Below are 18,098 nucleotides of genomic sequence, written 5' to 3'. Positions count from 1 at the left end.
CCCGCCTATGCAAGCAGCCAGCCAGTGAGCCCAAGCAACCACTATGCCTGCCTATCAATACAGCAAGCCAGTGAGGAGCCAACCCACCAGCCAGTAAGCCCGAGCAGCCACCCCGCCTACCCAAGTAGCCAGCAAGCCCAAGCAGCCACCATGCCTGCCTATTCAAGCAGCCAGCCAGCAAACCCGAGCAGCCACCCCACCCGCCTATCCAAGCAGCCAGCCTGAGCAGCCACCCCGCCCGCCTATCTAAGCAGCCAGCCAGCCTGAGCAGCCAACCTGCCAGCCTATCCAAGCAGCCAGCCAGCAAACCCAAGCAGCCACCCCACCCACCTATCCAAGCAGCCACCCCACCCACCTATCCAAGCAGCCAGCCAGCCTGAGCAGCCAACCTACCCACCTATTCAAGCAGCCAGCCAGTGAGCACAAGGAGCCACCCCGTCTGCCTATCCAAATTGCAAGGCCAAGTAGCCAAAATGCCAGTGTCAGAAAAATATTAAGAATTTCTCCCTCCCAGACACCTCTTCTTCTCCCCCTCCCCTGTAGTATTTGTCAGCAGAGAAGAGCTGACAATCTACCATCTGTCTGTATGCAAATTAACACACACATGAGAAATGCCTTGTAAGCAAATGCTAGCCCAAAAGGCGCTACCAAACCCAATTAACACAGGCTTGTGATAAATTTATATCTAGCTGAGAAGGTTGTATTCCCAGGACGTCAAAGGGAATTTAACAGAGGTCTGCAGACGGGACAGAGCCGACACAAAATATGGAATAACTAAAGTTACATACATCCGATAATAACGGGACCTATATTTTTAGTGGCAGGGTCAGCCAAGGAACAGTATGCTTATTTTTTCGTACCTGTGAGCCCCTCCAGGGAGCGGTAACGCAGAAGTAACAAAATAGCAGACCGCAACTATGTCATGTGTGGTCTCTAAAAAAGGTAAATTCATAATGGAAATTATGGCGTCGTTTGCAAGCTTCTGCGATCAATGAGTGATAAGTTATCCCAGAAGTTAGCGATTTTAATAAAAATGTGAAGGCTGGAGCCTAGCCCACATGATGTCAGCACAGGGGGTGTGTGGGCCGGCCTTCCCCTTCGGCATAAAAGACCCCACTGAGGATGGATCAGTATTCATTTATGGGAGTATATTTTATAGCAAAGGATCCCGTTCGATAACGATCTAATCAAGTGGAGTGTCTCCCCTCCAGCTATATTGAATCGTCTCTGCGATCGTATAGTAAGTTTCTTCTTTAATCCTTATTATTTTGTGTAACTGCATATGTACTGTATTGTCTCCTTTTGTAAAATCATGGTATATTTTTCCTAAACGCTGCCTTCCTTTTGGATCAAATATAAAATTTAATAGTTGTTTCTTTTGTCCTGCAATCGTTCCCTCCCCCAAAGCCATACACTACCAGAATGCAGGTGTTCGGAGGTGTGACGCCATATGCTTTTTGCTCGCTTGCCGATAGCTACGTAGTGAGTAGTCGGGATTGTGTGCGCACGGATCCCTGACGAAATCCTGACACAGTGACGGCAGCAGTGAGATATTGTGTGATCTCCCCGGTGTCGTCGCTGACGTCCCTGACAGCCAGTATATCCATGCAGGAAGACAGCTTGCCCGAGCAGCCACTCTGCACACAAGAAGCAAGCAAGCCCGAGCAGTCACCCCGCCTGCCTATCCAAGCAGCCAGGGAGCCCGATCAGCCACCCCGCCCACCTATCCAAGTAGCCAGCGAGCCCGATCAGCCACCCCGCCTGCCTATCCAAGCAGCCAGCGAGCCCGATCAGCCACCCCGCCCGCCTATCTAAGCAGCCAGCACAGCTAGCCCGATCAGCCACCCTGTCCGCCTATCCAAGCAGTCAGCACAGCTAGCCCGATCAGCCACCCCGCCCGCCTATCTAAGCAGCCAGCACAGCTAGCCCGATCAGCCACCCCGCCTGCCTATCCAAGCAGCCAGCACATCTAGCCCGATCAGCCACCCCACCCGCATATCCAAGCAGCCAGTACAGCTAGCCCGATCAGCCACCCCACCCACATATCCAAGCAGCCAGTACAGCTAGCCCGAGCAGTCACCCTGCCTGCCTATCCAGCCAGCGCAAGGAGGCACCTTGACCGCCTATCCAAGCAGCCAGCACAAGCAGGCACGCTGACCGCCTATCCACGCAGCGAACCCAAGCAACCACCACACCCGCATATCCAAGCAGCCAGCGAGCCTGAGCAGCCACCCTGACCGCCTATGCAAGCAGCCAGCGGGCCCAATCAGCCACCCTGACCACCTATCCAAGCAGCCAGCGAGCCTGAGCAGCCACCCTGCCTGCCAATCCAAGCAGCCAGCGAGCCTGAGCAGCCACCCTGCCTGCCAATGCAAGCAGCCAGCGAGCCTGAGCAGGCACCCTGACCGCCTATGCAAGCAGCCAGCGAGCCCGATCAGCCACCCTGACCACCTATCCAGCCAGCGAGCCTGAGCAGCCACCCTGCCCGCCAATCCAAGCAGCCAGGGAGCCTGAGCAGCCACCCTGCCCACCAATCCAAGCAGCCAGCGACGAGCCTGAGCAGCCACCCTGCCTGCCAATCCAAGTCAGTCAGCCCGCATAACCACCCGCCCGTCTATTCAAGTAGCCAGCCAGCCAGTCTGAGAAGCTAGTGCGACCCCGGCCAGGGCGAGCAGCAGAGACACTTCTTCACTACTGCTTCTCATAAGACCCTCATGAGAATAACCCCCCAACATTATGTAACCCCTTGTCCATCACCTCGTACAACTTGTTCCGATACTCGGCAACAGATAACTGAATGTCGTCATCCAGAGGGAGAATGACATCGTAATCCAGCGCCGGCTCCCGAGCTGCAGAGTGAAATCTGGACGACAGATGAGAGGAGAAATGTGGAGAAATACGGTCGTGTAAAGACAAACACATGAGGGCCATAAGATGGGGGGTGCAGTACAGGTGTAATAGGATGGGGGTCCACACACAAAACAGAAGAACTTGTGCCAATCACGAACCTGCGCACATACTGGTGCTCCAGGGCCTCCTCCGCCGTCAGCCTCCTGTCAGGATTGAAGACCAGCAGCTTGGTCAGAAGGTCAATGGCGTCTGGGGGGCAACTAGTGGGAAGCAGCTCCAAGAGCGGGACCCTCTGACTGCAAGCACAGAAGACCCCACAGCTTCATGTCACCCACATGCCACATACATTTGCATGCAGCTTAGAGCCCAGGCTGCAGCTGTCACTTACCGGGCGTTCATCCGGCTGACGACCGATGCTCCATAATCTGAACGTATAGCTGAGATGTCTGCAAAAGGCGCGAGGAAGGATTGTCACCGAGCCGGAAAAGCTGTGACTGGGTTATACAGGCGGTATGCCCAGGTGACGCGGCGGCGCTCCCTCCCACACTCAGGTGACACGGAGGCACTTCCTCCTCCCCACACCCAGGTGACACGGCGGAGCTCCCTCCTCCCCACACCCAGGTGACACGGCGGCGCTCCCTCCTCCCCACACCCAGGTGACACGGCGGCGCTCCCTCCTCCCCACACCCAGGTGACACGGCGGCGCTCCCTCCTCCCCACACCCAGGTGACACGGCGGCGCTCCCTCCTCCCCACACCCAGGTGACACGGCGGCGCTCCCTCCTCCCCACACCCAGGTGACACGGCGGCGCTCCCTCCTCCCTACACCCAGGTGACACGGAGGCGCTCCCTCCCACACCCAGGTGACACGGCGGCACTTCCTCCCCTCCCACACCCAGGTGACACGGAGGCACTTCTTCCCCTCCCACACCCAGGTGACACGGAGGCACTTCCTCCCCTCCCACACCCAGGTGACACGGCGGCGCTCCCTCCTCCCCACACCCAGGTGACACGGCGGCGCTCCCTCCTCCCCACACCCAGGTGACACGGCGACGCTCCCTCCTCCCTACACCCAGGTGACACGGAGGCGCTCCCTCCCACACCCAGGTGACACGGCGGCACTTCCTCCCCTCCCACACCCAGGTGACACGGAGGCACTTCTTCCCCTCCCACACCCAGGTGACACGGAGGCACTTCCTCCCCTCCCACACCCAGGTGACACGGAGGCACTTCCTCCCCTCCCACACCCAGGTGACACGGAGGCACTTCCTCCCCTCCCACACCCAGGTGACACGGAGGCACTTCCTCCCCTCCCACACACAGGTGACACGGAGGCACTTCCTCCCCTCCCACACCCAGGTGACACGGAGGCACTTCCTCCCCTCCCACACCCAGGTGAAATAGAGGCACTTCCTCCCCTCCCACACCCAGGTGACACGGAGGCACTTCCTCCCCTCCCACACCCAGGTGACACGGCGGTGCTCCCTCCCACACCCAGGTGACACGGAGGCACTCACTCCCTCCCACACCCAGGTGACACGGCAGCACACCCACCTTCCTGTGATGGCGCTGGGATGACGCTCATGATGCGTTCGATCTGGTTGATGGTGGAGGTTCCCGGGAAGAGCGGTTTTCCTAGCAGCATCTCTGCCAGGATACAGCCAACGCTCCACATGTCCACACCCTTCGTGTACCTGTTGGAGATGACAGCGGGCATCAGCTCAGCCACAGGACGGGGGCACCGCCTGCCCGCTACATTCCCCCACATACCTATGAGATGCCAGTAATATCTCGGGGGCGCGGTACCAGCGCGTGGCTACGTACTCCGTGAGTGCTGGATTCCCAGAATCCTCCTGGATCTGATATAGTGAGCGCGCCAGGCCAAAGTCACACAGCTTCACCAGGCAGTCGGCGTCCAAAAGGATATTAGAGGGCTACGGGCACAGAGCGAAGCCCATATGAGACCAAACATGGGGTCCTCACCCCGAAGAATAACACCTGCCCTGGGTATCGCCCTCATTCCTGCCCCGTGATGACGCCCGCCACGGGCACAGACCCTCAACCTGAGGGATGACGCCTGCCCCGGGCACAAACCCCAACCCGAGGGATGACACCCGCCCCAGGCACAGACCCCCAACCTGAGGGATGACGCCCGCCCCAGGCACAAACCCCAACCTGAGCGATGACGCACGCCCCGGGCACAGACCCCAACCCGAGGAATGACGCCTGCCCCGGGCACAGACCCCAACCCAAGGGATGACGTCTGCCCCGGGCACAGACCACAACCTGAGCGATGACGCCTGCCCCAGGCACTGACCCCAACCCGAGGGATGACGTCTGCCCCGGGCACAGACCCCAACCTGAGCGATGACGCACGCCCCGGGCACAGACCCCAACCTGAGGAATGACGCCCGCCCCGGGCACAGACCCCAACCCGAGGGATGACGTCTGCCCCGGGCACAGAACCCAACCTGAGAGATGACGCCTGCCCCAGGCACTGACCCCAACCCGAGGGATGACGTCTGCCCCGGGCACAGACCCCAACCTGAGAGATGACGCCTGCCCCAGGCACAGACCCCAACCTGAGGGATGATGCCTGCCCCAGGCACAGACCCCAACCTGAGGGATGATGCCTGCCCCAGGCACAGACCCCAACCAGAGGGATGACGCCCGCCCCAGGCAAGACCCCAATCCAAGGGATGATGCCCACCCCGGGCACAGACCCCAATCCAAGGGATGGCGCCTGCCCCGGACACCGCCCTCATTCCAGCCCCAATGAGATGAAGTCCGTCCTGAGCACAGACCCAAACTCGAGGGATGACACCCACCCTGAGCACAGACCCCAACCCGAGAGATGAAGCCCGCCCCAGGCAGAGACCCCAACCTTAGGGATGACACCCGCCCTGGGCACAGACCCCAACCTGAGGGATGACACCCGCCCTGGGCACAAACCCCAACCTGAGGGATGACACCCGCCCCAGGCACAGACCCCAACCCGAGGGATGACACCCGCCCTGGGCACAGACCCCAACCCGAGGGATCACACCTGCCCTGGGCACAGACCCCAACCCTAGGGATGAAGCCCGCCTTGGGCACAGACCCCATCCTGAGGGATGACACCCGCCCCAGGCACAGACCCCAACCCTAGGGATGAAGCCCGCCCCAGGCACAGACCCCAACCTGAGGGATGAAGCCCGTCCCAGGCACAGACCCCAACCTGAGGGATGGAGCCCGCCCTAGGCACAGACCCCAACCTGAGGGATGAAGCCCGCCCCAGGCACAGACCCCAACCTGAGGGATGGAGCCCGCCCTAGGCACAGACCCCAACCTGAGGGATGAAGCCCGCCCCAGGCACAGACCCCATCCTGAGGGTGCCGCCCACCCCAGCCTCTCACCTTCTGGTCTCGGTGGATGACGTTCCCGGAGTGAAGGAACTTGGTGGCCTTCAGCAGCTGGTGCAGGATGTATCTCATGTGCACGTCCTTCAGGAGACTTCCCTTCTTTATCACCGCGTGAAGATCGGTCTCTGGGGGGACACCACCATGAGGTACAAGGTACAGGGTACAGCACACCTCCTCATGTACCATACACCCATCACTACAGACTGAGGCACCTCATACCACGGTATATATAATGGGGGGACATTACCATATACAGTCATGGCTGAAAGTGTTCGCACCCTTGAAATTGTTCCTGAAAATGAAGTATTTCTACCAGACATTTATCACAATTCCCCATGTTGTGTTATACTCAGGTTTATGTCCTTTGTGTGTATTGGAACAACACAAAAACACAGAAGAAAAAAAAGGCAAATTGGAGATAATTTCACACAAAACCCCTAAAATGGGCTGGACAGAATTGTTGGCACCCTCCACTTAATATTTGATTACACCCTTTGGTATAAATAACTGCAATCAATCGCTTTCTATAACCATTGTAACGTGGTAGAGGGACAGGTCGTGGACGGGAGGTGTGTGTCCCCGAGGAGGCAAGCCCCGGTGATGTAGGACCCAGAGAAGCAAGCTCCAGCACACATAGTGCTGAGAGGTGCTTAATGGGCCTGGATTATGGGCCCGGCTTTTACGAGCAGCTGAAGGAGCTGTGAGGGATCTGCTGCTCACGGACCTCCAGTCCAGGTCTTGGGATGTCTGATTTAAGGCAGCTGGTGCTGTCTCACTTGGGCAGCGTGTGAAGGTGAGGAGGCCGCGTGTGAAGGCGAGGAGGCCGCGTGTGAAGGTGAGGAGGCCGCGTGTGAAGGCGAGGAGGCCGCGTGTGAAGGCGAGGAGGCCGCGTGTGAAGGCGAGGAGGCCGCGCGTGAAGGCGAGGAGGCCGCGCGTGAAGGCGAGGAGGCCGCGCGTGAAGGCGAGGAGGCCGCGTGTGAAGGCGAGGAGGCCGCGCGTGAAAGCGAGGAGGCCGTGCGTGAAGGTGAGGAGGCCGCGCGTGAAAGTGAGGAGGCCACGCGTGAAAGTGAGGAGGCCGCGCGTGAAAGTGAGGAGGCCGTGCGTGAAGGTGAGGAGGCCGTGCGTGAAGGTGAGGAGGCCGCGCGTGAAGGTGAGGAGGCCGTGCGTGAAGGCGAGGAGGCCGCGCGTGAAAGTGAGGAGGCCGCGCGTGGAGGTGAGGAGGCCGCGTGTGAAGGCGAGGAGGCCGCGCGTGAAAGCGAGGAGGCCGCGCGTGAAGGTGAGGAGGCCGCGCGTGAAGGTGAGGAGGCCGCGCGTGGAGGCGAGGAGGCCGCGCGTGGAGGTGAGGAGGCCGCGCGTGGAGGTGAGGAGGCCGCGCGTGGAGGTGAGGAGGCCGCGCGTGGAGGTGAGGAGGCCGTGTCTGCTGCTCAGAACCTGCTGGAGTCTGAGAATAAGAAAGGATATTTATACAGCCCTTGCGTTATATGGACTGGTTGTTTTACATTTTCTGCTATTAAGGCTGTGTGCCCACGATGCGTTTTTAATGCGTTTCCGCAGTGTTTTTGCAGCTGCAGAAACGCATTAAAAACGCTTGGTAGAAGGTCAGCCATGTTCCCCAATGATAATCCGCATGTGCTGTGTACATGATGTGGAAATTTCCGCTGTGGATTATCATTGCGGACCAATACGCAGCACTACCAATTATTTTGCGGAAGTGCTGCGTCTTCGCCGCCATTGACTTGCATTAGACCGCATGGATTAAGCATCACTGCATATGCACATGCGTAATCCATGCGTTCTAATGTGGGGATGGTACCCGGGTGTAGAAGAGAGGAGAGTCTCCTCCACACCCGGGTACCATTAAAAAAATCTGTAAAAAAAGAATAAAATAAAAAATAAATGTATACTTACCTTCTGTCGGCCCGCGCTGCGCTCCTGCTTGCTTCCCGGCACTTTGCAGTGAGTTGAAGGACCTGTGCTGACGTCAGAGTCATGTGACGGGTCACTTGACGCTGACGTCGGCAGGTCTTTCAATCCAACGCTGCCGGCAATGGAGAACGGAGTGAGCGGGACACCGGGGGCCATCGGAGGGTAAGTATACATTTATTTTTTTATTTTTTACCATTCTCTTGGTCACACTATATATGCTGTTTGCATGGATTTATATAGTGCGACCAAGTTGTCAAGCACTTTCCAAGTGATGATAAAACCGCTTGATAACCCGCATGTCCCTGGCAGGAAAACGCATGTACAATCCGCACGCACAATCCGCACAATCCGCACGTACAATCCGCACGCACAATCCGCACCCACAATCCGCACCCACAATCCGCACCCACAATCCGCACCCACAATCCGCACCCACAATCCGCACCCACAATCCGCACCCACAATCCGCACGCACAATCCGCACGCACAATCCGCACCCACAATCCGCACCCACAATCCGCACCCACAATCCGCACCCACAATCCGCACCCACAATCCGCACGCACAATCCGCACCCACAATCCGCACGCACAATCCGCACGCACAATCCGCACGCACAATCCGCACGCACAATCCGCACGCACAATCCGCACGCACAATCCGCACGCACAATCCGCACGCACAATCCACACGCACAATCCGCAGGTACAATCCGCACGCACAATCCGCACGCACAATCCGCACGCACAATCCGCACGCACAATCCGCACGCACAATCCGCACGCACAATCCGCAGGTACAATCCACACGCACAATCCGCACGCACAATCCGCACGCACAATCCGCACAATCCGCACGTACAATCCGCACGCACAATCCGCACGCACAATCCGCACGCACAAACCGCACGCACAAACCGCACGCACAAACCGCACGCACAATCCGCACGCACAATCCGCACCCACAATCCGCACCCACAATCCGCACCCACAATCCGCACCCACAATCCGCACCCACAATCCGCACCCACAATCCGCACGCACAATCCGCACGCACAATCCGCACCCACAAACCGCACCCACAATCCGCACGCACAATCCGCACGCACAATCCGCACCCACAATCCGCACCCACAATCCGCACGCACAATCCGCACGTACAATTCGCACGCACAATCCGCACGCACAATCCGCACGCACAATCCGCACGTACAATTCGCACGCACAATCCGCACGCACAATCCGCACGCACAAACCGCACGCACAAACCGCACCCACAATCCGCACCCACAATCCGCACCCACAATCCGCACCCACAATCCGCACCCACAATCCGCACCCACAATCCGCACCCACAATCCGCACCCACAATCCGCACCCACAATCCGCACGCACAATCCGCACGTACAATCCGCACGCACAATCCGCACAATCCGCACGTACAATCCGCACGCACAATCCGCACGCACAATCCGCACGCACAATCCGCACGCACAATCCGCACGCACAATCCGCACGTACAATCTGCACAATACGCACGTACAATCCGCACGCACAATCCGCACGCACAATCCGCACGCACAATCCGCACGCACAATCCGTACGTACAATCCGCACGCACAATCCGCACGTACAATCCGCACGCACAATCCGCACGCACAATCCGCACGCACAATCCGCAAGCACAATCCGCACGCACAATCCGCAAGCACAATCCGCACGCACAATCCGCACGCACAATCCGCACGCACAATCCGCACGCACAATCCGCACGTACAATCCGCACGCACAATCCGCACGCACAATCCGCATGTACAATCCGCACGCACAATCCGCATGCGTTTTTTTTCTGCCAGGGAGATGCAGAAACACTCAGGAAAAAATCCGGAGCATTTCTGCATCGTGGACACATGGCCTTATACTTTTTTGTACCTAGAAGAGTCTGTTTTATTTTGTTAATCCTGACGGTTTATGATTTTTTTAATAAACCACCTGTTTGTTTTGAATAAACTAACTGAATCCTGTGTGTGAACCAGCGTCTACCACAGAGCCGATCCGTCACAATTGGTGCTAGAAGCACAGGCACAAATCCTGAGGAGCAGTGTAACAGATACCGCATGTACTGGGTAAAAGTGACAGCAGGAGCGAAAGCCAACAACATGGAGGAGCTGATCAAAACACCTGGTCCAGGTCCAACAACAGCAGCAGCAGAATCTACAGCAGCGAGTACAACAACAGCAGCAGCAGAATCTACAGCAGCAGCGAGTACAACAACAGCAGCAGCAGAATCTACAACAGCAGCGAGTACAACAGCAGCAGCAGCAGAATCTACAACAGCAGCAGAATCTACAACAGCAGAAGCAGAATCTACAGCAGCAGCGAGTACAACAACAGCATCAGCAGAATCTACAGCAGCAGCGAGTACAACAACAGCAGCAGAATATACAACAGCAGTGAGTACAACAGCAGCAGCAGAATCTACAACAGCAGCAGAATCTACAACAGCAGCGAGGACAACAGCAGAATCTACAACAGCAGCAGAATCTACAACAGCAGCAGAATCTACAACAGCAGCGAGTACAACAACAGCAGCAGCAGAACCTACAACAGCAGCAGCAGAACCTACAACAGCAGCAGCAGAATCTACAGCAGTAGCGAGTACAACAGCAGCAGAATCTACAGCAGCAGCGAGTACAACAACAGCAGCAGCAGAATCTACAGCAGCAGCGAGTACAACAGCAGCAGCAGAATCTACAACAGCAGCAGAATCTACAACAGCAGCGAGTACAACAGCAGAATCTACAACAGCAGCAGAATCTACAACAGCAGCAGAATCTACAACAGCAGCGAGTACAACAACAACAGCAGCAGAATCTACAGCAGTAGCGAGTACAACAGCAACAGAATCTACAACAGCAGCAGCAGAATCTACAACAGCAGCAGCAGAATCTACAACAGCAGCAGAATCTACAACAGCAGCGAGTACAACAGCAGCAGCAGAACCTACAACAGCAGCAGCAGAACCTACAACAGCAGCAGCAGAATCTACAGCAGTAGCGAGTACAACAGCAGCAGAATCTACAGCAGCAGCGAGTACAACAGCAGCAGCATCTACAGCAGCGAGTACAACAACAGCAGCAGCAGAATCTACAACAGCAGCGAGTACAACAGCAGAATCTACAACAGCAGCAGCAGAATCTACAACAGCAGCGAGTACAACAACAACAGCAGCAGAACCTACAACAGCAGCAGCAGAATCTACAGCAGTAGCGAGTACAACAGCAGCAGAATCTACAACAGCAGCAGCAGAATCTACAAGAGCAGCAGCAGAATCTACAAGAGCAGCGAGTACAACAGCAGCAGCATCTACAAGAGCAGCAGCAGAATCTACAAGAGCAGCGAGTACAACAACAGCAGCAGCAGAATCTACAGCAGCAGCAGAATCTACAAGAGCAGCAAGTACAACAACAGCAGCAGCAGAATCTACAACAGCAGCAAGTACAACAGCAGGAGAATCTACAAGAGCAGCGAGTACAACAACAGCAGCAGCAGAATCTACAAGAGCTTCGAGTACAACAGCAGAATCTACAACAGCAGCAGAATCTACAAGAGCAGCGAGTACAACAGCAGCAGCAGAATCTACAACAGTAGCGAGTACAACAACAGCAGCAGCAGAATCTACAAGAGCAGCGAGTACAACAACAGCAGCAGCAGAATCTACAACAGCAGCGAGTACAACAACAGCAGCAGCAGAATCTACAACAGCAGTAGCAGAATCTACAACAGCAGCAGCTGGCACAACAGGAAACAGATAAACTAAAACCAATAGAAATGAACTGGAATCAAGTTGGTATGCATGCAAAATAGAAGCTTCTATGTTATTTATATGCTCTATTGCTTTTACTTAGTTATTTACAGCACGGTATTTAATTTATTTTGTTAGCTTTGGTTTTTGACTGTTTTTTGGCCAGTCTGAACATGCTTCTATTTTGCATGCATACCAACTTGACTCCAGTTTATTTCTTTTGGTTTAGCTTTAGGTTTCTGCATTGAGAGCAGATAAGGATGTGGCCACCCTTCATTTGAGCTGTCATGGCCCACTATCAGTATTCGGTCAGTATTTTTTCTCAGGAGTGGGAGCCAAAACCAGGAGTGGGTGATAAATGCAGAATTGGTGACTTGCTTCTATTAAACCTTTTCTCTGATTGTTCCCCACCTGGTTTTGGCTTCCACTTCTGAGAAAAAATACTGACCGAATACTGATAGTGGGGCCGTGAACTTAAAAAGATTTTCACTAGCTGGGTGTCCATGTTTGGGACCTGGTCGTTCTCAGCTCTTATTCACACAGGACGTCACCATGACGCAGGGTAAGATTTTAATATTAGAGGTTAGGACCATCCCGAACTTAGGTGCACCTTGACGCTGGTGGGATGGCTTCTACGCTTTTTTTTTTATTTATTTTTTTTATTAAAAACAATGTTTACCAAGTACCCAATGTTACTTATATGTAATATTGCTTTTACTTATTACAGCAGGGCATTTATTTTACTTATTTTGTTTCTGTTAGGAAATAAACTGCTGATGCAGCAGCTCCAACAGCAACAGGAGATGCTTATGCGGCAGACGGAGCACCTCGCAGAGGCCGTTTGTGGCACGGCGACTGCCCCACCCCCAAGTCAAAGTGATGACTCACATGTGAGGAAGACTGTAAGGAGAGCCTAGCAAAGGATGACCCCAGGTGATGACATCGAAGCGTTCCTGACAGTTTTTGAAAGGGTGGCGGAGAGGGAGAAATTGCCTCCGGAGCAGTGGGTGAAGGTTCTGGCACCATATTTAACAGGGGAACCGCAGAAGGACTTATGACCTGTCCTTGCAGGACGCGAAAGCTGAGATCTTGGAGCGCTTAGGAGTGACTGACTGCACCACTGGGCCTACAGTAGTGATAAACCTCCCCAGTCCCAAATGTTCAACCTCCTACACCTGGTCCAAAAGTGGTTGCAACCTGAATCTTCCTCCCCAGCACAGATGGTAGAGAGGGTCATCATGGACAGGTTCATACACTCCCTTCCGAGGCTGTTGCAATCCTGGGTTGCTGTCACGGGTGTGTCAGGTGTAATAGACAGTCGCTCTGGATATGGCAGTAGAAGATCACTTCGCTTGGCATTACAGATGCCTTCTTAATCCTTCTTTCTTGAAGACCCAGCGGTGACCTCCCTTGTGCTGCTGATTGACACACCCTTGCATGGGAGTTAAAAGCACTCAGTTTGCTCCAGTTAAATCCCTATCTAGGGCCAAGCTCTAGGGACATACAAGGTTTAGGGTCCTGCTCGGCGATTAGTGTGGAACAGTAGGGTTCCTACAGCTCAGGGGTCTCCACTCCCCCTTTCCTTAGTGTTTGGGCTTCCTCCTCCTCCTCTTCCCTTTGTGTTTGGGCTTCCTCCTCCTCTTCCCTTTGTGTTGCACTTAGTCTTTCCCACACCTTTCATGACATTATTACCGTCTGTACATTTATAAAGGAGAAAAAAAAACAAAAGTGACAAGTGGTTTTATTTGTGCGTATCTTTTTTTTCCTTTTCCCTTGGTTGATGGATTCCGTAGCAGAGGAGCTGCGCAGACTGTCTCTGGAGGTGACTGACCTCCGCTATGAGGTTCAGCAGCAGCAACAGCGACTGAAGGTCCTTAATGTTGGGGTCTCTGCAGGTAGCCTGGTCCAGCTTGAACCCAAGGTTGCCCTCCCGGACAGGTTTTCAGGATATAAGGACAAGTTTTTTGTATTCAAAGAAACTTGTAAACTGTATTTTAAACTTCATCCTTACTCCTCTGGAAGTGAGGAGCAGCGAGTGGGGATTGTGATCTCACTGCTGCAAGGAGATCCTCAATCCTGGGCTCTTTGCCGCAGGGTTTGGTTTGTCTCCAGTCTGTGGAGGGGTTTTTCGGGGCTCTAGTCCTCATCTATGATGACCCTGACCGAGTCGCCTTGGCTGAGTCCAGGCTGCATCGCCTTCAGCAGTGAAATCGTTCAGTAGAGATGTATAGCTCCGAATTCCGCAGATGGGCGACTGATACAGAATGGAGTGACCCGGTGCTCAGAAGCCAATTTTGTCAGGGCCTTACTGAAAGGTTGAAAGATGCCTTGACTGTATATGAAACCCCAGAGTCCTTGGAGGCCACCATGTCGTTGGCTATACGTGTTGATAGACGCCTTGGGGATAGATGGGTGAGACCACCTTCTCCGGAGCCATCTTTTCGGGGTAATGCCCCTTTGCCGCGGGAGTGGCCTAGGGGTGAACCAGTACTAGGGTAGGTGGAAGAACCCATGCAGTTAGGGGGTGCCTCTGCATCGTACGTTTCCCCCAAAATGCGCAAAAAAAGGGTGTTTTTTTGTGAAAAAAAAAGGGACATTTTATTGAGGCTTGTCCCTCAATTCCTAAGCAAAAGGAAACTATTAACCTTGGTAGTCTGGAGTTGGATAATCAAGGGATGCGTCTATCGTCAACCTGCAGTTCTCGGTTTGTCCTGACAGCAGAGGTGGTGCTAGAGAGCAAGACTGAGAAAATTTCTGTGTTTGTTGACAGTAGAGTTGGAGTCAGCATGGTTGATGCTGAGTTTGTCAGAACTCATGGTCTTGCTTGCTGTACTTTAGCTAAGCCCATTCCCATCTTTGCCATCAACTCAGCGCCACTTGCACAGAAATCTATGACTCAGATTGTACATAATGTAAGACTGAGGGTGGGGTCTGTTCATTGTGAGATAATTCCTTGTTATGTTCTGGACAGTCTTCCCACTCCAATTGTACTGGGTCTATCCTGGTTGGTGAAACATAATCCGTTGGTGGATTGGCAATCCAGAGAGATCATTCAGTGGGGAGATTACTGCCATGAGAAATATTTAGATATTTCCCTTTCTACAGTCTCTACAGAGTCTCTAGTTTTGAGGATGTTTTTTCTGAGAGGGGGTGTCAGGATTTGTCTCCTCATCGTGCATATGACTGTCCTATTAACCTGACCCCCGGAGCTAAACTACCGAAGTCCAGACTGTATAATCTTTCTGGCCCTGAGAGACAAGTCATGAAGGTTTTCATTGCAGAAAGTCTGGAGAAGGGACATATCAGACCCTCATCTTCACCCGTAGCGGCAGGATTCTTCTACGTGAAGAAAAAAGATGGCGGTCTAGGTCCCTGGTTAGATTTCCGGGAATTAAATCAAATTACCATCCGTGATCTATACCCTCTTCCTCTGAGTCCTGATTTATCAGCCAGGTTGTGGGAGCTAAGGTATTCTCCAAGTTGGATTAAGGGGGGCCTACAACCTGGTTAGAATCAGAGAAGGGGACGAATGGAAAACAGCGTTCAATACCCCAGAAGGACATATCGAGAGTCTGGTTATGCCTTTCGGGCTGACCAATGCACCTGCGGTATTCCAGCATTTCACTAATGATCTTTTCCATCATTTGGTGGGGAGGTTTGTGGTGGTCTATTCGGATGATATTTTGGTTTACTCACCTGATTTTGAGAGTTATCGGGGGCATGTTAAGCAGGTGCTCCAGATATTAAGGGATAAACTATATGTCAAAATAGAGAAATGTGTTTTCGTTGTTCAGGAGGTGCAGTTTTTGGGGTACTTGTTGTCATCTTTGGGTTTTCGGATGGATCAGGAGAAGATCTGTGCAGTCCATGATTGGGAACGTCCCGAGAACCTGAAGGCTCTACAACGTTTTCTGGGCTTTACTAATTTCTACCGGAAACTCATCCAAAATTATTCAGTAATTGTGAAACCTCTCACTGACATGACTAAGAAGGGGTCTGATCTTTCTAAATGGTCGGATGCCGCCCTGCAGGCATTTTCCTCCCTAAAGAGCTGTTTTGCCACTGCCCCTATACTCAGTCAACCCGATGTTTCTCAACCCTTTATTATGGAAGTTGATGCGTCGGATGTCGGGTTTGGGGCTGTGTTGTCTCAGGGTTCCTCCCCTGGTAAATGGCGACTATGCATTTTGTTTTCTAAAAAATTGTCTTCGGCTGAGAGAAATTATGACGTGGGTAATAGGGAACTTTTGGCGATCAAATTGGTGTTCGAAGAATGGCGACATTGGTTGGAGAGGGCTGTCCATCCTATTACTGTTATCACAGACCATAAGAACCTGTCATATCTTTAATCGCCTAAACGTCTCAGCCCCAGGCAAGCTAGATGGTCCCTGTTTTTTTACTAGGTTCAATTTCCGTCCAGGGGTTAAAAACATCAAGGCTGATGCTTTGTCCCGGAGCTTCCCTGGTGGTGGGGACCATGAGAGCCCTGCCCCGATTTTGCAGAAGGGGTAGTCATTTCTGCACTGTACCCTGAACTGGAGGGTGAGGTGTTGGAGGCTCAGGGGGACGCCCCGGCCTCCTGCCCTTCAGGAAGGTTATTTGTACCATCTAATCTGCGCTGCAAAGTAATTAGGGAACATCACAACTCTGTGCTTGCTGGTCATCCTGGTGGTAAGGCAACTGCGGACCTCCTTTCTCGTTTTTGGTGGCCGGGGTTGCATCGGGATGTGGTTGAACAGGTGTCTGCTTGTAGTATTTGCGTGCATTCTAAAGTACCGCATACCCATCCGTCTGGTACTCTTCTTCCGCTACCTATCCCTAGTAGGCCATGGACACACTTGTCCATGGATTTTATTACTGACCTACCGGTATCTGCAGGCAAAACGGTTGTTAGTTTGCTCCAGGCAATCGCCAGTGATACTACTATATACATTTGTGCATGCTTGAAGCACTAGCTGTTGGCTGGCTTCTTCTCTGGTGCCCTTGGAGGACAGTTGGCGTTTCACCTCTGGTGTCTGCTAAGTTTATCCTCTTTGTTTGTCTACCTTGTTGTCTTTAGTTTGTAGTGGGGCCTGACCAGTGCTCACCCCTCCCCCTCCCTATCTAGGGCCAAGCTCTAGGGACATACAGGGTTTAGGGTCCTGCTCGGCGATTAGTGTGGAACCTATATAGGGACAGTAAGGTGTTATTAGATCTGCCTAGGGGTCTACACTCCCCCTTTCCCTAGTGTTTGGGCTTCCTCCCCCTCTTCCCTTTGTGTTGCACTTAGTATTTCCCACACCTTTCATGGCAGTTGCCCAGGCAGATCATCATGTCAATGGCCTGGTGGAAAGGTAGCGGGAGGTCAAGAATCCCTTTGGGAAGGAAAGGGTCTTAGCATCTCCGTACTGGGATTCCCAAAGGGGGCCTGACATCCAAAAGAGGGGAACTAGCCCCGAATATAGGGGCGTCCAAGAGCCCAGGAGGCATCTGAGTTGTTGCCAAAGGCCCCATCTAATAACATGATTTGCTGGAGGTGTCATAACCCAGGTCACATAGCCACCCATTTCCCCATGAGATAATGGACTGCAGCATAGGACCGCGCTGCTTGTATTTTGCATATCCTGCCTGCAGTGCTGTCCCTCAACCAGGCGAAGGACCGCAAGCATATCCCATGTCAGTGAACGGAGTGCAAGTGATTGTTCTTTTGGACTCTGGGTAGTTTGGTAACCTTAGTAGGGGCCACAATTCCTCATTGGCTAATTCCTGGGAAAATGGTGGGCATCCGCCGTATCCATGGGAATACTAAAGACTACCCTATGGCCCGAGTGGTCATAGACACAAGCTGTGGCACAGAGTCCCGTGAGGTTGGAGTAGTAAAGGATCTATTACACCCTTTTATAATAGGGCAGGACTTTGCATTGTTTTGTAACTTGTGGGGGAAGGGGAGGACGCCTGGTTGCCCAGACGACAGCCATGTCGCTCCTAAAAAAACCTTGTCGCAGGCCGCAGCTGACGGGTTTCCCTCTTGTATGCTTGTTGGCGATAAGGATGAGGCAGCATCCCCGGAGGCCAACCTCCCTGATCTGGAGGGGTCCAGGAGAAACTTTGGAGCCGCCCAAATTAGGTACTTGACTCT

The 18,098-nt window shown here is 53.7% G+C and overlaps 1 protein-coding gene across 3 annotated transcripts in view; it reads right to left on the bottom strand.

Annotated features, from left to right (window-relative positions):
• MAPK15 (mitogen-activated protein kinase 15) overlaps positions 1 to 18,098 on the bottom strand; it is a 51,193-nt gene that overhangs the window by 15,084 nt on the left and 18,011 nt on the right. For 2 of the 3 annotated variants that reach the window (XM_073676876.1, XM_073676878.1), the window contains exons 4-9: positions 6,245 to 6,375; positions 4,620 to 4,783; positions 4,404 to 4,543; positions 3,239 to 3,296; positions 3,009 to 3,146; positions 2,758 to 2,863 (exon numbers count right to left, since the gene is read on the bottom strand). In XM_073676876.1, the coding sequence (XP_073532977.1) occupies positions 2,758 to 2,863; positions 3,009 to 3,146; positions 3,239 to 3,296; positions 4,404 to 4,543; positions 4,620 to 4,783; positions 6,245 to 6,375 (737 nt within the window). The remainder of the gene's footprint in view (positions 1 to 2,757; positions 2,864 to 3,008; positions 3,147 to 3,238; positions 3,297 to 4,403; positions 4,544 to 4,619; positions 4,784 to 6,244; positions 6,376 to 18,098) is intronic. The other variant, XM_073676877.1, reaches the window with a different exon arrangement.

Source organism: Phyllobates terribilis, unplaced genomic scaffold (assembly GCF_046119375.1).
Source record: "Phyllobates terribilis strain yellow unplaced genomic scaffold, ASM4611937v1 Scaffold_4__5_contigs__length_816908805, whole genome shotgun sequence".
Classification (NCBI taxonomy): domain Eukaryota; kingdom Metazoa; phylum Chordata; class Amphibia; order Anura; family Dendrobatidae; genus Phyllobates; species Phyllobates terribilis.
This window is presented reverse-complemented; position numbering and strand designations above follow the sequence as displayed.